Below are 24,535 nucleotides of genomic sequence, written 5' to 3' on the forward strand. Positions count from 1 at the left end.
GACAATGGATCTTGACACTATCTTGATAAAATCCAATTGTGTTCATTATCTGTAGGTTATGCCTGTCCATACCATAACCCCGTGCCACCATGGGACACTATTCACAATGTTGACATCAGAAAACAGCTCACCCACACAACACCATATACGTGGTCTGCAGTTGTGAAGCCGGTTGGATGTATTGCCAAATTCTCTAAAACAACATTGGAGGTGGCTTATGGTAGAGAAATTAACATTAAATTATCTGGCAACAGCTCTGTTGGACATTTCTGCAGTCAGCATGCCAATTGCATGCTCCCTCAAAACTTGAGACATCTGTGACTAAACTGCACATTTTTGAGAGGTATTTTTTTTTGTCCCCAGCACAGAGTGCACCTGTGTAATGATCACGCTGTTTAATCAGCTTCTTACTATGCCACACCTGTCAGGTGGATGGATTATCTTGGCAAAGGAGAAATGATCACTAACAGATATGTAAAATAATTTGAGAGAAATTATATTTTTGTTCGTATGGAACATTTCTGCGATTTTTTATTTCAGCTCATGAAACCAACACTTTACATGTTGAGTTTATATTTTATTTTTGTTCAGTATATACTGTATATACCCTGGGTGGGTTGGCCTGCAGGGCGCTAAGGTAGTTATCCAGGGCCATGCGACGGCAGCTGTTGAGCAGGGCCTCCACCCGGGCAATGTGGGTCTCAACCAGCTGCTGTCTCTCTCCTGCTGCCTCCTGCTCCAGGGCCTCCACCTTCTCCTGGAAGTGCTGCACACAAGAGCACACAGAAACATTAATACACACTAGTATACACACACACACACACACACACACACACACACACACACACACACACACACACACACACACACACATTACTGATACGCACATAGGCACGCACGTGTATTGATGGGCTCATCTGTAAGGGCTCATCTGTAAAAGAGACCTTGGTTTCAGCATGACTCTATGTCATAATTAAGGTTAACTTTTTATGGCTGCAGGGGAAGTATTGAGTAGCTTGGATGAAAAGGTGCCCATATCAAACGGCCTGCTCCTCAGTCATAGCTGCTAATATTTGCTTATTATTATTAGTATTGGATAGAAAACACTCTGAAGTTTCTAAAACTGTTTGAATGATAGCATAACTCATATTGGCAGGCAAAATCTTGAGTTGAAATCAAAATAGGAAGTCAGAAATCTGAGCTTGTATAAATTCACCAGAGTCCCCAATGAAATTTTCTTGAGATATTAATGATGTTGCACTGCCTAGGGGTTCCGCTAGATGTCAACCATCAATAAAAATGATCATGAAGCTATGTTGTTGTGGGAGTGAATGAGAGCAGAATATATCAGCTGTCCATCAAGCAGCCATTTTGTGATCCCACTTTTTCCTAATGGTAGTCACTTGTGTTCCATTGCTCACGAAGACAAGAAAGAATACTCTGGTTGTAACTTTATTGAAGCTATATGTTAAAAACATCCTAATGATTGATTCTGTACTTAGTTTGAAATGTTTCTTGAAATCAAAATAGTCCGAAGTCAGAAATTGAGCGTTTGATATGAATACCAAATGCTCTAACAAAGAAGGTATTTGGACATAAATAATGATTTTGAACAAAACAAACATTTATTGTGGTCCTGGGATTCCTGGAGTGCTTTCTGATGTAGATCATCAATAAAAATTTATCATGTAATTTCTTATGTTTATGTTGTTGGGATTTTTATCAATGATGACTAATTATGTATACATTTCAATCAGACTGACTAATCCGAATACTATTATGTTACTATACATTTAATCAGAATACTAAATGTTTGTATAATGAGTTTTCATTCTTGATCCCAGTACTGAAAACAATGTGTGTGTGTGTGAACGTGGGCAAAAGTTAGAACAATGACGGTCTGTTCCTTGGTACAAATGAATGAACTATCTCCAGACTGTCTAGAATGCTTATCTACACTGACTGACCTTGGCTCTAGGCGAGGAGGGAAGGCTTGAGAGCTATAGGGCCTTTCTACCAGTGTCAAGAAGAGACTGAACATTTAGAAAACGCTGACGTCATTTTCAGTTTATAACCTGTGGTAAAATGTGTATGAACTCAGTACTCTCTTGATTAAAGGCTGTTACTTGACTTTAAGACCAGGACTCTGTCCATTCCTATAAAATAAGGGTCTTACAAATCCTTATGAATTGACAGTGTTTAATTTTAATTGGGAATTAAAACAGAGGAATTATATTCCTTCAACATGTTGACGCCATCTTTGCGGCTGTGGTGTTTTTAAATTGAGCGCCGTCTCAGATTATTGCATTTTTTTCCCTCGTAAAGTTTTTTTGAAATCTGACACAGCGGTTGCATTAAGGAGAGGTATATCTATAATTCCACGTGTATAACTATATTATCATCTACATTTATGATGAGTATTTCTGTTGAATGATGTGGCTATGCAAAATCACTTGATGTTTTTGGAACTAGTGAATCTAACGCGCCAATGTAAACTCAGATAACATGGAGTCCTATGAGTGTCATCTGATGAAGATAATTCAAGGTTCGTGATTAATTTTATCTTTATTTCTGGTTTTTGTGAAGGCTATATTTTGCTGGGAAATGGCTGTGCTTATTGTGGTTTGGTGGAGACCGAACATAATCGTTTGCAGTGCTTTTGCTGAAAAGCCTATTTGAAATCGGACACTTTAAAACGATAGACACGTATGTTTTAGGAATTGTAATTATGAGATTTCTGTGGTTTGAAGTTTGAATTTTGGCGCCCTCTATTTTCACTGGTAGTTGTCATATCGATCCCGGTATCGGGATTGCAGTCATAACAGGTTAAATAAAACCTATATATACTGCGCGCGCACACACAGCCCAGGTACCTGAATGACAGCCTTCTTGTCAGCGTGAGGGAGACTCTTGGCCTGCCTCTCTGCCTCCTCCCACTCTCTCATCACCTGGAGAGAGAAACATCAGAAAACACACCTTTCAGTTCACATCAGAGAAGGGATCTCACACACACACACGCACACGCACACACGTTAATGCCCCTAATATAACATGATTAGGTAACTGGTAATGTATAACATTGTTCACTTGGAATCTTTGCATCATCACATCATAAACCCAAGGTCAGTTATCGTCACCCTGTGTGTGTGTTGATATGCTGTGTTATGGGCAGAATGTAACGCTGTTCATGTGGTGACATGCCAAAACTGACTGACTGACTCTCTCTCGCTCAAACACACACACCTGGGACATCCTCTCGCGGTGCTTGGCCTCCAGACTCTCCTTGGCCTTCTGGAAGTCGGCGTGTTCGTTGTTGTCTCCAGTAGACTCCAAGTAATGGTCGACTGCGTCAGGGGGGGCAGGAGCCATGGTGGGCACTGGGGGAGAGGGGAGGAGAGGTAGAGCGGAAAGTGGATGTCCACCAAAGGGTCCAGAGAGAGAAGTTAACTGTTAAAAAGTGACATAGCCTCCTCCACAAGTCTACATTATCTGCCACTGTAATCTAAAACTGTACTAAGACGTTCGAGTCCTGTCTGGCGGCACAGACAGATTACAGCAGCTAAGCCTGTCAGCCAGTGAGCGACCGGTCATATATCTGTTTGCCTTGATGTGTGTGTGTGTGTGTGATGTGGGAGACTGGAGATAAGATTTGTGAATCAGGGCAGGTGCTAAGTCATCCTCTCCCGCTGAGGAGTGTTGTGCTTAACTGGGCGGAAAGTACCAGAAAAGAGAGGAACAGGAAAAACAGACTCAACCCACATACCCACACTGATAGTCATATGAAGAGAGACTGTTGTTGTTAGGTTAAGCCAGTTAGGACATGAACTCATTAACACACACACACAGTCAGATGAGCATAAATCACTAGACATAAATATTGTCGCACACACAAGACTCATAAGCTCCAATGTTATTGAGCTGATTAGTAAGTGATGGAGTGAGTAAGAGAATTGTTGTGAAAGCAGTAAAAGGTTAAGTGAGTAAGTGAGGGAGGGAGTGTGATGGCTATTTTCCTGCTTAGATAGTTCCTAATTTCTCAGGTGTTTCTTAAAAGTCTCTATATTTCTTTTTTAAACCAGAATGACCTAATCGAAAGGTTAACCTCTGTCTGTACACCCACTAGATCAGACTATATTGATAGGAACGTTCCCACAGGATTCAATAGCTGAGATGGACTCAGGCCCCAGACTCAGACCAATGAAAGATCAATAAAAGGTCTGAATGCTGTGTTTTTTATTGACCTTCCATTTTCCTTAATTGACCAACATGTTGCTTAATCTCGAACAGAAACATCTTCCCCTTTCAGAGCTGGTAGTACATAAGGGAAGAGGGATAGCTCGTCAGTTGAAAAACTGAATGCATTCAAGCAAAATGTGTCTTCTGCATTTAACCCAACCCCACTGAATCACTTATGCTCCACGTGTCTAAGTGCAATCAGACAGACAGGTAGACGGTGTTAGACAGACAGACGGCATGGTGGACAGTCCCCATGGCCCAAGGTAAGCGGCACAGAGGGCCGACTCAGCACGTGTTCTACATACCTCAGAGAGACACACACTTTTTTTACCCCCTTTTTCTCCCCAATTTCATGGTATCCAATTGTTAGTACCATCTTGTCTCATCGCTACAACTCCCGTACGGGCTCGGGAAAGACAAAGGTTGAAAGTCATGCGTCCCCAATACACAACCCAATCGAGCCACGCTGCTTCTTAACACGGTGCGCATCCAACCCGGAAGCCAGCTGCACCAATGTGTCGGAGGAAACACTGTGCACAAGGCAACCTTGGTTAGCGCGTACTGCGCCCGGCCCGCCACAGGAGTCGCTGGTGTGCGATGAGACCAGGATATCCCTACCGGCCAAACCCTCCCTAACCCGGACGACGCTATGCCAATTGTGCATCGCCCCACGGACCTCCCGGTCGCGGCCGGTTACGACAGAGCCTATGCGCGAACCCAGAGTCTCTGGTGGCACAGCTGGCGCTGCAGTACAGCGCCCTTAACCACTGTGCCACCCGGGAGGTTTACACACACACTCTTAAACACACACACTGCTTGGGTGTGTGTTTACACATAACACGTTCAAACATACACACTCCATCTTATCGATCTCCACAAACCAACCAACAATTATTCCTCTCTTTCCATCCATGGCATGTTTTTACCTCTGACAACTTCCTCAACCGACTCGGTGGTAGTTGTCATGGCGATGTTGGAGGTGCGTTCACCACTGTCCCGTTTGTCAGTCACATCATCTTCATCCTCATCACCATCCTCGTCCCTATCAAAGGCATCCTCATCATCCTCAGGGGTGGCAGCCCCCTGATCCGCCTGGTGAATCATGCTGTAGGGACGGTGGGTGTTTGTGAGTGTGTAGTCTGGTAGTGAAGGTTATCTGTCAAAAGTGTTTAACCACTGGTTTATGAACTTGAGTAAGAATTTAAGATTATATGTGTGCTTAATTGTCTGTGTGTTTGTGTCCGACTGTATGCACCTGTGTGTGTACGCATGTGTGTATACCCGTTATCTGTGTATTCAGTCTCGGCTCCGCCCCACCACACGTCAGATTCAGTCAGCTCGACGCTCTCTGACTCGCGATGAGTGTCTGCCGGGCAACACACAAACTCCACCCCTCGGAAACAGTCGATGCCACATGGCAACAGCATGCCGTAGTCATGGAGATTCATGGTGCGGTCTCCACAGGACTGATAATAATAGTAATTTGAAAGAATCTCTTTTTGAGACACAGGTCTTTACACGCAATGACATATCTCTAGACGGTTTCCGGGTCAGGTCACATGGTCAGGAAAAAACAATCATATGAAGCAAAAAATAACCTTCTTACAATTATAACTCTGGTTGATTATTTCTGTGAAATAATTGGAGGGAGGAATGCAGGAATGGATGGATGGAGACAAAAAAATTGCTGAGTCACCACAGCACACACTCTCCCAGAATGCTAGAGAAAGGAAAGAGAGGAGAAAGAACACTAGATAGATGAAAGAACACTAGGTAGATAGAAAGCGGAGAGGAGTAGAGAATACGAGAGAGAGAGAGAGAGCGAGAGGAGGAGAGAATACTAGAGAGAGATACAGAGATAAAGAAAGATATTAAAATGACAAGGCACGGAAAGAGTACAAAGAGAAGCTCCTCATGGACAATCCAGAGACACTTTTTGCTGACTGCTACAAAAATGGAAACGTAAGCAACCTAATCTTCAACACAGACCATCCCTGGGCATGGCACACAGTGATAACAGCACACTACCCCTCTTTTAATAGAGGGTACTGGTGAAGGGAGGAAAATCAGAATAGTGGAAAACAAGGACATTGAGACCGAGACACCCTCTGTCAACCTGTACAACAATGGAACAGTGGTGGTGCAGGGCAACTTCATATATTTCCAAAAGGAATTCCACAGTATCAAAGTGAGAGCACGGCAGGAGAAGACTCGCAACATGACAGCTGCACATATTCCCAGGCTGTGAGCAGAGCAACAGGCCCAACCCCCACTAATAACCCACCCAAGCCACATCCTGCAACCTAAGAGGTATGTATCAGATGCTCAACATGCTCTGCTCACACCTACTGTAATGGTCCGGTCCTAAATCACACGAAAACACTAGACAATATGGAACACAAAGCTTTTAATATCTCATCCTGGAACATACAAGGTCTGAGGTCATCGGCCTAAAGAGCAGGAATCCATACCTCATAAAATTGGAAATACAGACATTGTCATCTTACAAGAAACATGGTACAGAGGAGATGGACCCACTGGTTTCCCTCTAGGTTACAGAGAGCTGGTAGTCCCATCCACCAAACTACCAGGTGTGAAAAAGGGAAGAGACTCAGGGGATATGCTAATTTGGTATAGAGCAGACCTAACCCACTCTACTAAATGAGTCAAAAAGGGAACATTTTACATCTGGCTAGAAATTAATAAGGAAATTATCTCAACATTATTGAGATTATTGGAGGACCAAAAAAAAACGATACCGATTCAATCGGACGTTTTTTTTTTAAATTAATTTGTAATAATGACAATTACAACAATACTGAATGAACACTTATTTTAACTTAACATAATACACCAATAAAATCCATTTAGCCTCAAATAAATAATGAAACATGTTCAATTTGGTTTAAATAATGCAAAAACAAAGTGTTGGAGAAGAAAGTAAAAGTGCAATATGTGCCATGTAAGAAAGCTAACGTTTAAGTTCCTTGCTCAGAACATGAGAACATATGAAAGCTGGTGGTTCCTTTTAACATGAGTCTTCAATATTCCCAGGTAAGAAGTTGTAGGTTGAGGTTATTATAGTATTTATAAGACTATTTCTCTATACTATTTGTATTTCATATACCTTTGACTATTGGATGTTCTTATAGGCACTTTAGTATTGCCAGTGTAACAGTATAGCTTCCATCCCTCTCCTCGCCGCTACCTGGGCTCAAACCAGGAACACATCGACAACAGCCACCCTCGAAGCAGCGTTACCCATGCAGAGCAAGGGGAACAACTACTCCAAGTCTCAGAGCGAGTGATGATTGAAAAGCTAGTAGCGCGCATCCCGCTAACTAGCTAGCCATTTCACATCGGTTACACCAGCCTAATCTCAGGAGTAGATAGGCTTTAAGTCATAAACAGCGCAATGCTTTAAGCATTGCGAAGAGCTGCTGGCAAAACGCACGAAAGTGCTCTTTGAATGAATGCTTACGAGCCTGCTGGTGCCTACCACTGCTCAGTCAGACTGCTCCATAAAATCGCACACTAGCGACTCTTGTGGCGGGCCAGGCGCAGTGCACGCTAACCAGGTCGCCAGGTGCACGGTGTTTCCTCCGACACATTGGTGCGGCTGGCTTCCGGGTTGGATGCGCGCTGTGTTAAGAAGCAGTGCGGCTTGGTTGGGTTGTTTCGGAGGACGCATGGCTTTCGACCTTCATTTCTCCCGAGCCCGTATGGGAGTTGTAGCAATGAGACAAGCTAGTAACTACTAACAATTGGATACCACGAAATTGGGGAGTAAAAAAAAAGAGGTAAAATAAAAATAAATAAAACATTCATAGACTTAATTATAACATAATAACACACAGAAATACGAGCCTTAGGTCATTAATATGGTCGAATCCGGAAACTATCATTTAGAAAACAAAACGTTTATTCTTTCAGTGAAATACGGAACGGTTCTGTATTTTATCTAACGGCTGGCATCCATAAATCTAAATATTCCTGTTACATTGCCCAACCTTCAATGTTATGTCATAATTCCATAAAATTTTGTCAAATTAGTTCGCAATTAGCCAGGCGGCCCAAACTGTTGCATATACCCTGACTCTGCGTGCAATGGTCGCAAGAGAAGTGACACAATTTCACCTGGTTAATATTGCCTGCAAACTTTCTTTTAGCTAAATATGCAGGTTTAAAAATATATACTTGTGTATTGATTTTAAGAAAGGCATTGATGTTTATGGTTAGGTACACATTGGAGCAACGACAGTCCTTTTTCGCGAAAGCGCACCGCATCGATTATATGCAACGCAGGACACGCTAGATAAATAAACTAGTAATATCATCAACCATGTGTAGTTATAACTAGTGATTATGATTGATTGATTGTTTCTTATAAGATAAGTTTAATGCTAGCAAGCAACTTACCTTGGCTTCTTACTGCATTCGCGTAACAGCAGGGCTCCTCGTGAGGCAGGTGGTTAGAGCGTTGGACTAGTTAACTGGAAGGTTGCAAGATTGATTCCCTGAGCTGACACGGTAAAAATCTGTCGTTCTGCCCCTGAACAAGGCAGTTAACCCACCGTTCCTAGGCCATCATTGAAAGTAAGAATGTGTTCCTAACTGACTTTCCTAGTTAAATAAAGTTGTGGGGAAAAACCGGCATAATCGGCGTCCAAAAATACCGATTTCCGATTGTTATGAAAACTTGAAATCGGCCCTAATTAAATCGTCCATTCCGATTAATCGGTCGACCTCTAACCCATAACCCTCCCAGTGGGGGAGATCAACCATTTCCAGCCCCAGGGACATGTATTAGTCTGTGGCAACCTAAATATCAGAACAGGACAAGAACCTGACACTCTTAGTACACAGGGGAGCAGACACCTACCTGGAGCTGACAGCATTCCCTCCCAAATATGCCCCCCTAGACACAACTATGACAAAACAACCAACAAAAACAGGTCACAACTCCTGCAGCTATGTCGAACACTGGGTCTATACATAGTCAATGGTAGGTTTCGAGGGGACTCTTATGGTAGGTACACCTTCAAGTCATCCCTTGGCAGTAATACTGTTGATTACTTTATCACTGACCTCAACACAGTCTCTCAGAGCATTCAGTCAGCCCAGATCACAGCAAAATCACATTCTACTTGAACAGAGCAATATTCAATCATTTGGCATCAAAGCCAAAGAAACAGAAAAATATTAAGAAATGCTATAGATGGAAGGAATGTAGTGTAGAAACCTACCAAAAAGCAATTAGGCAACAACATATTAAATCCCCGTCAGACAACTTTCTGGAAAAAACGTGAAGGTGTAAACTTGGCAGTAAAAAACCTAAACAGTATATTTGATGTCTCCGCTCTCCTATGAAATCAAAACATATCAATCAGACAACCTAAGAAAATGAACAACAATGACATGGTTTGTTGAAGAATGCAAAAACCTAAAAAAGAAATTGAGAAACCTATCAACCACAAACATGGATACCCAGAAAACCTGAGCCTACGCCTTCACTATGGTGAATCACTAAAACAATATAGAAATACACAGCGGAAAAAGTAGACAGCACGTCAGAAATCTGTAATTGAAGAATCCATCCACTTCTGGGAAAAAAGGAACACACTAAACAATGAACAACCTATTCAAAACGGAGATGGATAAACCACTTCTCCAATCTTTTTGCCTCTATAACAAAGAACAAACAGCAAAAACATACATGATCAAATTCAAATCAAAGAATCAACTATTAAAGACTACCAGAACCCACTGGATTCTCCAATTACATTGTATTTTGTCCAGTAGTTCATTCAAACACTCCAACCCAAAAAGGCCTGTAGTGTTGATGGTATCCTAAATGATTTAAAAAAATCTATCTATCTATCACCTTTATTTAACCAGGTAGGCAAGTTGAGAACATGTTCTCATTTACAAATGCGACCTGGCCAAGATAAAGCAAAGCAGTTCGACACATACAACAACACAGAGTTACACATGGAGTAAAACAAACATACAGTCAATAATACAGTAGAAAAATAAGTCTATATACAATGTGAGCAAATGAGGTGAGAAGGGAGGTAAAGGAAAAAAATAAAAAAGGCCATGGTGGCGAAGTAAATACAACATAGCAAGTAAAACACTGGAATGGTAGATTTGCAATGGAAGAATGTGCAAAGTAGAGATAGAAATAATGGGGTGCAAAGGAGCTGAATAAATAAATACAATAGGGGGAGAGGTAGTTGTTTGGGCTAAAATATAGGTGGGCTATGTACAGGTGCAATAATCTGAGCTGCTCTGACAGCTGGTGCTTAAAGCTAGTGAGGGAGATAAGTGTTTGCAGTTTCAGAGATTTTTGTAGTTCGTTCCAGTTATTGGCAGCAGAGACCTGGAAGGAGAGGCGACCAAAGGAAGAATTGGTTTTGGGGGTGACCAGAGAGATGTACCTGCTGGAGCACGTGCTACAGGTGGGTGCTGCTATGATCACCTGCGAGCTGAGACAAGGGGGGACTTTACCTAGCAGGGTCTTGTAGTTGACCTGGAGCCAGTGGGTTTGGCGATGAGTATGAAGCGAGGGCCAGCCAACGAGAGCGTACAGGTCGCAGTGGTGGGTAGTATATGGGGCTTTGGTGACAAAACGGATGGCATTGTGATAGACTGCATCCAATAATTGACAATACTTGGAACCAGGGACTGATCACCCCAATCCACAAAAGTAGAGACAAATTTGACCTCAATAACTACCGTTGGATATTCGTCAACAGCAATATTGGGAAAATCCTCTACATTATCATTAACAGCAGACCCATACATTTCCTCAGTGAAAACAATGTACTGAGCAAATGTTAAATTGGCTTTTTACTAAATTACCATACGACAGACCACGCATGTGACCCGTTTAAGGAAACTAGGCGCATGTTGCAGGTCACTACTTCACAGCAGAGCCTTTTGTTTTTTTAACAAAATGTGTTTTTTTTTGGCAGAAATACCTTCTCGATCATGTGAACTTCATGTGCCTTAATAACAAAATTGTAAGCCATCTGTAAATACAAATGCAATTGTTAAATTACAAGCCTAGTTGGTTTAGCCACAGAAAAAGTCAGCAACCTTCCCACTAACCATGATTGGCTAAGATAATGAGTGGGCTGGACATGCCGAGAGATTAGTTTGGATTGGTCTGCCATATAGCACACTTCTGTCTATTTGAGCTGGTCAGTATGTCTAGGTAATCCTGTCTAACACAGTTTATTTTTTAAATGGCGTAGTAAAACTGCATAAACTTAATATCAAGTTAAAGTATACTGTTAACTAGCTAACGTTAGCTGGCAGGCTCACTAGCTAACGTTATGTGTATGCTCTCCACTTTCTGGAGGACAGAGTTTTGAAATCAGTGGAATTTCAGTATGATAGCTAAGGAGAAAACACCTGTCTCTGGATTACATCTTCAAACTAAGGGCAAACATGGCATCTGACAGGAGACGTGTCCAACCATGATGTATACAGGTAAGATAGTCTAGCTAGCTACATTTTCAGATATGACATGATTCTAATTTTGAAAAAGTGGTTTCATTACAATTTAATGTTTTGTTTGCTAGCGTTAGCTGGCTGGCCCACTAGCTAATGTTATGTGTATGCTCTTAGTCTTCATATCTCAGACATATTTGCTTGACTAGTTATAGCCTAATGTTGGCTAGCTAACATTGAACCTGGTTGGTTAGCTACCTACAGATTCATGCAGGGTAGTAATGTCATGAGTTGGGTTTATGGTTCATTGTTTACATTCATTGTTTTGTCTTAACAAAATACTTATCTTAGTGTGCCAGCATTTACGAACGCTCAACACCCATTGAATATGGCCAGTGTCAGTAAAGTGTCAGTGTCAAAAAAGCGTAATTAAATTGTAGCCAGCAGCACAGTTACAGTCATCAACGCTCTGGATAACATGAAAACAGTCTAACCAGCTCTAGTAGGGTGAGAAAATGGTCAGAGTGGGGTGTTCTCTCATTACGCGTCTGGAAGTAGCTAGCAAGCTGGCCAATGTTAGCCAGTTAGCTTGGGTGTTTGACTGCTGTTGTGGTCGAACCAGCTCTGCTTGGGCGAGTAATGTGCAGTGAGCTGTTACCGCTCACTTAGATGTCTGGAAGTGGCTAGCAAGTTAGCTTGGGTGCTTGCCTGCTGTTTGTACAGAATGCTTGGATCAACCCTTAAAGAAATGGGTGGGGCTAAAGCTTAAGAGGGTGTGGACAGTGCTGAAAGGGTGTAGACAATGAAGGGCTCTCCAATAGTAGTACCAAAACATTCAAAGACCATTTTCTCAAAAGTGAGTTTACAACTTGATCTACTTTGAAAGAAAAATAACTTTCCTATTGTTCCTCAACTGTAGTATATGATATACAATTTTGTAGCTCTGAGTCTCTACTATATAAAACCGATTTCTGCCGGTCGGTCATATTCGCCCTGTAAACTCTAACTGACAGTCAAACAGTCTTCTCATGCTTTGTTGATTTCAAAAAAGCTTGAGACTCAATTTGGCATGAGGGTCTGTTATACAAATGGATGGAAACGTGTTATGAAATCCATGTACACAAACAACAAGTGTGTGGTTAAAATTAGCAAAAAAACACACATTCCTTTCCACACAGCCATGGGCTGAGACAGGGATGAAGCTTAAGCCCCACCCTCTTCAACATACATATCAACGAATTGGCAAGGGCACTAGAACAGTCTGCAGCACCAGCCTCACCCTACTAGAATCTGAAGTCAAATGTCTACTGTTTGCTGATAATCTGGTGCTTTTGTCCCCAACCAAGGAGGGCCTATAGCAGCACCTACATCTTCTGCACAGATTCTGTCAGACCTGGGCCCAGACAGTAAATCTTAAGACAAAAATAGTGGTGTTCCAAAAAAAAAGTCCAGTTGCCAGGACCACAAATACAAATTCCATCTAGACACCGTTGCCCCAGAGCACAAAAAAAACTATAAATACCTTGGCCTAAACATCAGCGTGACCGGTAACTTCCACAAAGCTGTGAACAATCAGAGAGAAGGCAAGAGGGGCCTTCTACGTCATCAAAATGAACATCAAATTCGACATACCAATTATGATCTAGCTAAAAAATACTTGAATCAGTTATGATTGTGAGGTCTGGGGTCCACTCACCAACCAAAAATGTAAAAAAACTATAAAACAAATGGGACAAACACCAAATTGAGACTGCATTCAGAATTCTGCAAAAATATCCTCATGTACAACGCAAAACACCAAATAATGCATGCAGAGCAGAATTAGGCCGATACCCACTAATTATCTAAATTCTACAACCACCTTAAGGAAGCGATTCCCAAACCTTCCATAACAAAGCCACCACCTATAGAGAGATGAACCTGGAGAAGAGTCCCCTAAGCAAGCTGGTCTTGGGGCTCTGTCAACAAACACAAACAGACCCCACAGAGACCCAGGAAAGCAACACAATTAGACCCAACCAAATCATGAGAAAACAAAAAGATAATTACTTGACACATTGGAAAGAATTAACCAAAAAATCTGAGCAAACTAGAATGGTATTTGGCCCTAAAGAGGGTACACAGTGGCAGAAAACCTGACCCCTGTGACTGACCCAAAATGAATGAAAGCGTTAACTATGTACAGACTCAGTGAGCACAGCCTTGCCATTGAGAAAGGCTATCGTAGGCAGATCTGGCTCTCAAGAGAAGACAGGCTATGTGCACACTGCCCACAAAATGAGAAACTGAGCTGCACTTCCTAACCTCCTACCAAATGTATGACCCTATTAGAGACATATTTCCCCCAGATTACACAGACTTGTTGCCACAAGAAAAAGCCAACCAGTGAAGAACAAACACCATTGTAAATACAACACATTGATGTTGATTTATTTTCGCTTTGTACTTGAACTATTTGCACATCGATACAACACTGTATACAGTATAGCCATAACATGACATTTGAAATGTCTCTATTCCTTTGGAACTTTTGTGAGTGTAATGTTTACTGTTCATTTTATGTTGTTTATTCCACTTTTGTTTATTATCTATTTCACTTGCTTTGGCAATGTAAACATGTTTTCCATGCCAATAAAGCTCTTTGAATTGAGAGAGAGATAGCTAGATAGAGAACGAGAAAGATAGGAGGAGATAATAGTAGATAGATATAGGAGAGATAGCAAGAGAGGGGAGACTGGGGAAGAACATACCTGAACACAACAGAATGGCATGAAAATTAAGTGAAAAGCATGTCCTCACCTCTTTAGCCATGGTGTGCCAGTGCAGGTACCTCTCACACATGTCCATTCTCTCCTGGTGCAGGAACTTGCACTTATCAGGAACCAGCAACGCATCACTCACAAACTCCCCAACTGCAAAACACGCACAGATTACAGTCTCTCACACACACTCAAGTACACACACATACACCGCTTACCCAGGCAGCGGTAGGGCACCACGATGTGTGTGTGACTGCGACACTGCTTGAGTCCCTTCTTGCACCAGTTCTGGATGCTGACTGGCTGATTGGCCTCCACCACGTTTGTGCTCTGGAGCTCAGGGTACACCTGCGGAAGGAGCAGGGTTCTATGAATGTCCAAGACTTCACACAGTTGTTTTGTATTGGTGTAATATTCACAACATTTACCTCAGATCTCCCTTGTTTATCTTTATTGCCCTAATTTCATTCCGGTTCCACCCCTATATCTTCCACTCTCCTTATACCTTTCTTTATTTCTCTTTTTACTACTGCTCACCCTTTCCTCTCTCTGCCATCTTTCCCTCCCCCCTCCCTCCCTCTCCTCCAACCTCCTGGCAGTACTGCAGGATGCCCTCCTTGGTTCCGATGCAGCTCTTGGTGCCGGAGGGGTCTGGCTCCCACTTGCCACTCAGGATGTTGACGTGCATGTTGAGCTTCCCACAGAACATGGCTACCTGGGGCTCCGCTAGCAGAGCCACTGAGTCATCAGATGGCACCTGGAGGGATGTAGGAGAGAGGGGCCAAGAGAGGTGGTAGATGGTGGGAGGAGCGAGCGAAGTTAGAGGGGACAGAGGGAGTAAGGAGAGGGAGAGAAGGATGGTAGATGAAGGAATAGAGGGAGGACATAGGAATGACCGGGGAGGAGAGGGAGGTTGGAGAGTGAAATTACTGTAATTACGGTTTAAAAACTTTAGTTGCAGTTGAAGTGCACTCAAAAGCTAAAGTGACTCAAAACACAAATGTATTCATTCCCACATTGCAGCCGAGATCAGGTCAATCTGGCTGTAGCTTTCATAATTTGCTCTTAGAACAGACACCACCATGACAGAGGTCACACACTACTTGAGTTAATGTTACCCTCTCTCTCTCTCTCTCTCTCTCTCTCTCACACAGACACACACACAGACACACACACACACACACACACACACACACACACACACACACACACACACACACACACACACACACACACACACACACACACACACACACACACACACACACACACACACACACAGGCAAACAGGCAACAGCGCTGAGAACTGTGCATACAGTGTGTGTGTGTGTGTGTGTGTGTGTATGTGACTGTGCTTGTATGAGCTCTTGTGTTGGTGTCTTGAGGGAATTGGGAGTGTTGTTCATATAGGAAAGGACGAGCTCAGAAGCATTAGGTGAGAAAGAGAGAAAGAGAGAAATAAAGAAATATAGAATGTGTGCAAGAGGGAACGTCAGACACAGACAGATAGCGCTAGAAAATGTGTGTGTGTGTCAGAGAGGGAGGTGGAAACAGAGAACTGTATAAAAATAGATCCACTTTGTCTATCACTTATTGTTTAGTTTGTACATTTTTACCTCCCCCTGAGCTAAACACAAAGCATTCTGGGATCGTTTTTCATTCCGTGATGCAATCGGAGGAAGTTTCATTGTAGCTGGCTGTCTAGCTCTCCTTTTCGTCTTGCGCACATCCGAATATACAGATGCTGCAAACTACCAAACAGGATCCTGCTGCCATTCTGCTGGTAAATTACCAAAGCAAAGATGGTGCTGTGTTTGCCTTAGTTATTTCAGCAGCCTGTAGTGTAGCAGATTATGATTAATATTAACCACATAAACTTGAGAAAATCTGCTACAGCTTTTCTCCCCATATTCATTGTTGCCATTTTGTATGCAATACATGTGTTATAGAAGCACACGTTGTCCTTTTATGCAGCAGTTAACAAACAGTTCTCAGTAGATGCTGTTGTTGGTGTATTTTTTTATTTTTACCTTTATTTATGAGCTAACACCCTGTGGAGTTCAGGGAGTGTGCTTTTCTCTCACTCTGTGCTTGTTGCATGTTACCTGCAGGGAAGCTCTTTCACACTGCTGGTTAATTGCGTCTTTTCCTCTTTTTTTAATGTCTTGGGTGTGTCCGTGAGTGTGTGCGTTTAATTGTAAGGGACCCTGGTGGAACATGGCCGACACGAGGAACACAATCATAAATCATAGCTATCATCTTCCAATGAGCCTGAATGGAAGTTGATATTATGAGGAGGTGGTGGGATGCCAGAAACAACTGATGCGATAGGCAAGTCAATTAAGAACACATTCTTATTTTCAATAACGGCCTAGGAACGGTGGGTTAACTGCCTTGTACAGGGGCAAAACGACAGATTTTTACCTTGTCAGCTCGGGGATTCAATCTTGCAACCTTCCAGTTAACTAGTCCAACGCTCCAACCACCTGCTTTACATTGCACTCCACGAGGATCCTGCCTGTTACGCAAATGATGTAAGAAGCCAAGGGAAGTTGCTAGCTAGCATTAAACTTATCTTCTAAAAAAATAATCAATCAATCAATCATAATCACTAGTTAACTACTCATGGTTGATGATATTACTAGTTTATCTAGCGTGTCCTGCGTTGCATATAATCGATGTGGTGCGCATTCGCGAAAAAGGACTGTTGTTGCTCCAACGTGTACCTAAACATAAACATCAATGCCTTTCTTAAAATCAATACACAAGTATATATTTTTAAACCTATATATTTAGTTAATATTGCCTGCTAACATGAATTTCTTTTAACTAGGAAAATGGTGTCACTTTTCTTGCAACAGAGTCAGGGTATATGCAGCAGTTTGGGCCACCTGGCTCGTTGCGAACTGTGTGAAGACTATTTCTCCTAACAAAGACAGCCAACTTTGCCAAATGGGGGATGATTTAACAAAAGCGCATTTGAGGAAAAAAAGCATAATCGTTGCACGACTGTACCTAACCATAAACATCAATGCCTTTCTTAAAATCAATACACAGAAGTATATATTTTTTAACCTGCATATTTAGCTTTAAAAAATCCAGGTTAGCAGGCAATATTAAACTAGGTAACTTGTGTCACTTCTCTTGCGTTCATTGCACGCATATGCAACAGTTTGGGCTGCCTGGCTCGTTGCGAACTAATTTGCCAGAATTTTACGTAATTATGACATAACATTGAAGGTTGTGTAATGTAACAGGAATATTTAGACTTATGGATGTCACCGTTAGATAAAATACGGAACAGTTCCGTATTTCACTGAAAGAATATGATCGTTTCCGGATACGACCATATTAATGACCTGTGGCTCGTATTTCTCTGTGTTATTATGTTATTATTAAGTCTATGAATTTTTTTATTTTACCTCTTTTTTCTCTCTCCAATTTCGTGGTATTCAATTGTTAGTAATTGAACTGTGCAAGCGATAATATTGAAATGGAAGGAGTATCAGACCACTGCAAATCTACCAAGACCTGGCCGTCCCTCTAAACTTTCAGCTCATACAAGGAGAAGACTGATCAGAGATGCAGCCAAGAGGCCCATGATCACTCTGGATGAACTGCAGAGATCTACAGCCTTTATGGAAGAGTGGCAAGAAGAAAGCCATTTCTTAAAGATATCCATAAAAAGTGTAGTTTAAAGTTTGCCACAAGCCACCTGGGAGACACACCAAACATGTGGAAGAAGGTGCTCTGGTCAGATGAAACCAAAACTGAACTTTTTGGCAACAATGCAAAACGTTATGTTTGGCGTAAAAGCAACACAGCTCATCACCCTGAACACACCATACCCACTGTCAAACATGGTGGTGGCAGCATCATGGTTTGGGCCTGCTTTTCTTCCGCAGGGACAGGGAAGATGGTTAAAATTGATGGGAAGATGGATGGAGCCAAATACAGGACCATTCTGGAAGAAAACCTGATGGAGTCTGCAAAAGACCTGAGACTGGGACGGAGATTTGTCTTCCAACAAGACAATGATCCAAAACATAAAGCAAAATCTACAATGGAATGGTTCAAAAATAAACATATCCAGGTGTTAGAATGGCCAAGTCAAAGTCCAGACCTGAATCCAATCGAGAATCTGTGGAAAGAACTGAAAACTGCTGTTCACAAATGCTCTCCATCCAACCTCACTGAGCTTGAGCTGTTTTGCAAGGAGGAATGGGAAAAAATGTCAGTCTCTCGATGTGCAAAACTGATAGAGACATACCCCAAGCGACTTACAGCTGTAATCGCAGCAAAAGGTGGCGCTACAAAGTATTAACTTAAGGGGGCTGAATAATTTTGCACGCCCAATTTCAGTTTTTGATTTGTTAAAAAAGTTTGAAATATCCAATAAATGTCGTTCCACTTCATGATTGTGTCCCACTTGTTGTTGATTCTTCACAAAAAATACAGTTTTATATCTTTATGTTTGAAGCCTGAAATGTGGCAAAAGGTCGCAAAGTTCAAGGAGGCCGAATACTTTCGCACGGCACTGTACATACATACACACACTGCCGTTCAAAAGTTTGGGGTCATTTAGAAATGTCCTTGTTTTCGAAAGAAAAGCACATTTTGTTTGTCCATAAAAATAATATCAAATTGATCAGAAATACAGTGTAGACATTGTTAATGTTGTAAATTACTATTCAAGCTGGAAACAGCAGATGTTTTATGGAATATCTACATAGGCGTACAGAGGCCCATTATCAGCAACCATCACTCCTGTGTTCCAATGGCACGTTGTGTTAGCTAATCCAAGTTTATCATTTTAAAAGGCTATTTGATCATTAGAAAACCCTTTTGCAATTATGTTAGCAGTTCTGAAAACTGTTGTTCTCATTAAAGAAGCAATACAACTGGCCTTCTTTAGACTAGTTGAGTATCTGAAGCATCAGCATTTATGGGTTCGATTACAGGCTCAAAATGGTGAGAAACAAAGACCTTTCTTCTGAAACTCGTCAGTCTATTATTGTTCTGAGAAATTAGGGCTATTCCATGCGAGAAATTGCCAAGAAACTGAAGATCTCGTACAACGCTGTGTACTACTCCCTTCACAGAACAGCTCAAACTGGCTCTAACCAGAATAGAAAGAGGAGTGGGAGGCCCCGGTGCACAAGTGAGCAAGAGGACAAATACATTAGAGTGTCTAGTTTGAGAAACAGACTCCTCAAGGCCTCACAAGTCCTCAACTGGCAGCTTCATTAAATAGTATCCGCAAAAACACCCGTCTCAACGTCAACAGTGAAGAGGCGACTCCAGGATGCTGGCCTTCTAGGCAGAGTTCCTCTGTCCAGTGTCTGTGTTCTTTTGCCCATCTTAATCTTTTCTTTTTATTGGCCAGTCTGAGATATGGCTTTTTCTTTGCAGCTCTGCCTAGAAGGCCAGCATGGTAATGCAAAACAGATTCAATAAAGAAAGGGGGTTGGCAGGCATAGGCTAGTTTTACGGTTTTATTAAGCAACACCCAGAATTCTCCATCCATATCCCACAAGCAACCAGTCTGGCTCAAACTGTTGGCTTCACCCCAATTATGACCTCTAACCTTGCCACAACATCAAATGCCGCCACATCCTCCACCCCCAGCACCCACATGCCTCCAGTGACCTTGCTCCGAATGTTGGTCAGAAAAAACATCAGCACTAATTTAAGGAAATATATAGTAGCATATAGAGTGATAGGAAATAATTGTTTTTTGAACCAATACTCATGAGTTCTTGTTGTTAATTTGTTTGTTTGTTTTTATTAAAAGTACCAGTTGTACAACAAACAGCAGCAGAGGTCATATTGGAATATTCATGCCAAGGATACAGGATGCAAGGTCTGGGAAAAGAAAGGCTGAGTCGGCTACAGTCCTGACAGACTCAATTCACAAGTTTCCAAGAGGACAAGGCAATAAAAACTAAGAGAGAAGGAAGAAAGCAAAGGGAGAAAGAAACCAGTGACACTGAAGAAAGCTGTGGCACCACTGAAAAAGGTTGTTCCAGGTTCCACAACCACAACAAACACTCTAAAAGAAGGGGATGCCGAAGGCTTGTTCTGTAACAAGCTCTTCTCTGTTACCGGTGGTGTCATGTCTTGTTATGTCTGTTCCTGTCCTTTCTCTTCATTCTCTCTCTGCTGGTCTTTTAGGTTACCTTCTCTGTCTCTCATTCTTCAGCTGTTCTACATCTCCTCTAACTAGCTCATTCACTCTTTCACACCTGTTCTCTCTTCCCCCTCTGATTAGGTCTCTATTTCTTTCTCTGTTCCTGCTACTTTCAGTGTCTGATTCTTGTTTGTGTTTTTTGATGCCAGAAGCAAGCTGTCGTCTCGTTTGCTTCCACCTTGTCCTGTCCTGTCGGAGTCTGCCTGGCAGGAGCATCCTGCACTATACTAACGTTCTTTTTGTTCCGCTGACAACGTTGGAAGAGGATTTATGCCATTCCTGTATTTTCATTAAAGAACTCTGTTTTCTGTTAAAACCGCTTTTGGGTCTTCACTCAAGTTCATAACAGAAGAATCAGACCAAGAATGGACCCAGCGGCTCCGGACCCTTTTCACTCCGCCGTCGAGATCCAGGGAGCGATGCTAGGCAGACACGAGGAGGAATTGTCTGCTGCTCAACATGCCGTTGAGACCCTGGCCGTCCAAGTCTCCGACCTCACAAGACAGGTTCACCAACTCCACCTCGATCCACCGCCCACTTCCAGGGTTTCCGAGTCTCCGGAGCCCAGGATCAACAACCCGCCGTGTTACTCTGGGGAGCCCACTGAGTGCCGCTCATTCCTCACTCAGTGTGATGTGGTGTTCTCTCTCCAGCCCAACACTTACTCCAGGAGCGCAGCCCGCATCGCCTACGTCATTTCTCTCCTTACCGGACGGGCGCGTGAGTGGGGCACGGCAGTCTGGGAGGCGAGGGCTGAGTGTATTAACCAGTATCAGGACTTTAAGGAGGAGATGATACGGGTTTTGACCGTTCTGTTTTTGGCGAGGAGGCTTCCAGGGCCCTGTCTTCCCTATGTCAGGGAATAGATCCATAACGGATTATTCTATTGAGTTTCGCACTCTCGCTGCCTCTAGTGACTGGAACGAGCCGGCTTTGCTCGCTCGTTTTCTGGAGGGTCTCCACGTCGAGGTTAAGGATGAGATCCTCTCCCGGGAGGTTCCTTCCAGTCTGGACTCCTTAATAGCTCTCGCTATTCGCATAGAGCGACGGTTTGATCTTCGTCGCCGAGCTCGTGGAAAGGAGCTCACGTTCTCCGTTGCTCCCCTCTCCACATCACTGCCACCTGCCGCATCACTGCCACCCTCCTCCGCCGGCTCGGATGCTGAGCCTATGCAGCTGGGGGTATTCGCATCTCGGCCAAGGAGAGGGAACGGAGAATCACCAATCGCCTCTGTCTCTACTGCGGCTCCGCTGGTCATTTTGTCACCTCATGTCCAGTAAAAGCCAGAGCTCATCAGTAAGAGGAGGGCTACTGGTGAGCGCAACTACTCAGGCCTCTCCTTCTGGATCACGCACTACCTTTCCGGTCCATCTCCGCTGGCCCGGTTCATCTGCTTCCTGCAGTGCCTTGATAGACTCTGCGGCGGAGGGCTGTTTTATGGACGAGACCTGGGCTCGGGAACATGACATTCCTCTCAGACAGTTATGGGAGCCCAGGGCCTTGTTCGCTTTAGATGGTAGTTCTCTCCCCAAGATTCAGCGTGAGACGCTGCCTTTAACCCTCACTGTCTCTGGTAATCATAGCGAAACCATTTCTTTTTTAATTTTTCGTTCACCTTTTACACCTGTTGTTTTGGGTCATCCCTGGCTAGTGCGCCATAACCCTTCTATTAATTGGTCTAGTAATACTATCCTATCCTGGAATGTTTCTTGTCATGTAACCTGTTTAATGTCTGCTATCCCTCCTGTTTCCTCTGTCTCTACTTCACAGGAGGAGCCTGGCGATTTGACAGGGGTGCCGGAGGAGTATCACGATCTGCGCACGGTGTTCAGTCGTTCCAAGGCCACTTCTCTCCCTCCACACCGGTCGTATGACTGTAGTATTGATCTCCTTCCGGGAACTACTCCCCCGGGGTAGATTATACTCTCTGTCGGCTCCCGAACGTAAGGCTCTCGAGGATTATTTGTCGGTTTCGCTCAACGCCGGTACCATTGTCTCCTCCTCCTCTCCCGCCGGAGCGGGGTTTTTTTTTGTTCAGAAGAAGGACGGGTCCCTGCGCCCATGCGTGGATTATCGAGGGCTGAATGACATAACTGTTAAGAATCGTTATCCGCTTCCTCTTATGTCTTCAGCCTTCGAGATCCTGCAGGGGCCAGGTTTTTCACCAAATTGGACCTTCGTAACGCCTACCATCTCGTGCGCATCAGGGAGGGGGACGAGTGGAAGACGGCGTTTAACACTCCGTTAGGGCACTTTGAATACCGGGTTCTTCCTTTCGGCCTCGTTAACGCTCCAGCTGTCTTTCAGGCACTAGTTAACGACGTCCTGAGAGACATGCTGAACATTTTTGTTTTCGTTTACATGGATGATATCCTGATTTTTTCTCCGTCTCTCTCGATTCATGTTCAGCACGTGCGACGCGTCCTCCAGCGCCTTTTGGAGAACTGTCTTTATGTGAAGGCTGAGAAGTGCATTTTTCATGCCGCCTCTGTCCCTTTTCTCGGTTCCGTTATTTCCGCTGAGGGCATTAAGATGGATCCCGCTAAGGTCCAGGCTGTCATTGATTGGCCCGTTCCTAAGTCACGCGTCGAGCTGCAGCGCTTTCTGGGCTTCGCTAATTTCTACCGTCGTTTCATCCGTAATTTCGGTCAGGTGGCAGCTCCTCTCACAGCCCTTACTTCTGTTAAGACGTGCTTTAAGTGGTCCGTTTCCGCCCAGGGAGCTTTTGATCTTCTTAAGAATCGTTTTACATCCGCACCTATTCTTGTTACACCTGACATCTCTAGACAGTTTGTTGTTGAGGTTGACGCGTCAGAGGTGGGCGTGGGAGCCATTCTTTCTCAGCGCTCTCTCTCTGACGGCAAGGTCCATCCTTGCGCGTTTTTCTCTCATCGCTTATCGCCGTCAGAACGTAACTATGATGTTGGTAATCGCGAACTGCTCGCCATCCGCTTAGCCCTAGGCGAATGGCGACAGTGGTTGGAGGGGCGACCGTTCCTTTGTCGTTTGGACTGACCATAGGAACCTTGAGTACATCCGTTCAGCCAAACGACTTAATGCGCGTCAGGCTCGTTGGGCTCTGTTTTTCGCTCGTTTCGAGTTTGTTATTTCTTATCGTCCGGGCTCAAAAAACACCAAACCTGATGCTTTATCTCGTCTCTTCAGTTCTTCTGAGGTCTCCACCGACCCCGATGGGATTCTCCCTGAGGGGCGCGTTGTCGGGTTGACTGTCTGGGGAATTGAGAGGCAGGTAAAGCAAGCACTCGCTCACACTCCGTCGCCGCGAGCTTGTCCTAGGAACCTTCTGTTCGTTCCCGTTCCTACTCGTCCGGCCGTTCTTCAGTGGGCCCACTCTGCCAAGTTAGCCGGCCACCCCGGCGTTCGGGGTACGCTCGCTTCCATTCGCCAGCGTTTCTGGTGGCCCACTCGGGAACGTGACGCGCGTCGATTTGTCGCCGCTTGTTCGGTCTGCGCGCAGACTAAATCTGGGAACTCTCCTCCTGCCGGCCGTCTCAGACCGCTTCCCATTCCCTCTCGACCGTGGTCTCACATCGCTTTAGATTTTATCACCGGACTGCCTTCATCAGCGGGGAAGACAGTTATTCTTACGGTTGTCGATAGATTCTCTAAGGCGGCTCATTTCATTCCTCTCGATAAGCTCCCTTCTGCTAAGGAGACGGCTCAGATCATTATCGAGAATGTTTTCCGAATTCATGGCCTTCCGTCTGACGTCGTTTCCGACAGAGGCCCGCAGTTCACGTCTCAATTTTGGAGGGAGTTTTGCCGTTTGATTGGGGCTTCCGTCAGTCTCTCGTCCGGCTTTCATCCCCAGTCTAACGGTCAAGCCGAACGGGCCAATCAGACTGTTGGTCGCATTTTACGCAGTCTTTC

The 24,535-nt window shown here is 43.7% G+C and overlaps 1 protein-coding gene across 2 annotated transcripts in view; it reads right to left on the reverse strand.

The window, feature by feature from the left end:
• LOC135547382 (amyloid-beta A4 protein-like) overlaps window positions 1-24,535 on the reverse strand; it is a 33,748-nt gene that overhangs the window by 6,728 nt on the left and 2,485 nt on the right. For both annotated transcript variants that reach the window (XM_064976367.1, XM_064976366.1), the window contains exons 2-9: window positions 15,043-15,210; window positions 14,672-14,801; window positions 14,494-14,606; window positions 5,518-5,702; window positions 5,163-5,341; window positions 3,244-3,377; window positions 2,874-2,948; window positions 608-766 (exon numbers count right to left, since the gene is read on the reverse strand). In XM_064976367.1, coding sequence (XP_064832439.1) covers window positions 608-766; window positions 2,874-2,948; window positions 3,244-3,377; window positions 5,163-5,341; window positions 5,518-5,702; window positions 14,494-14,606; window positions 14,672-14,801; window positions 15,043-15,210 — 1,143 coding nt within the window. The remainder of the gene's footprint in view (window positions 1-607; window positions 767-2,873; window positions 2,949-3,243; window positions 3,378-5,162; window positions 5,342-5,517; window positions 5,703-14,493; window positions 14,607-14,671; window positions 14,802-15,042; window positions 15,211-24,535) is intronic.

The sequence above is a fragment of the Oncorhynchus masou genome, chromosome 10 (assembly GCF_036934945.1).
Source record: "Oncorhynchus masou masou isolate Uvic2021 chromosome 10, UVic_Omas_1.1, whole genome shotgun sequence".
Classification (NCBI taxonomy): domain Eukaryota; kingdom Metazoa; phylum Chordata; class Actinopteri; order Salmoniformes; family Salmonidae; genus Oncorhynchus; species Oncorhynchus masou.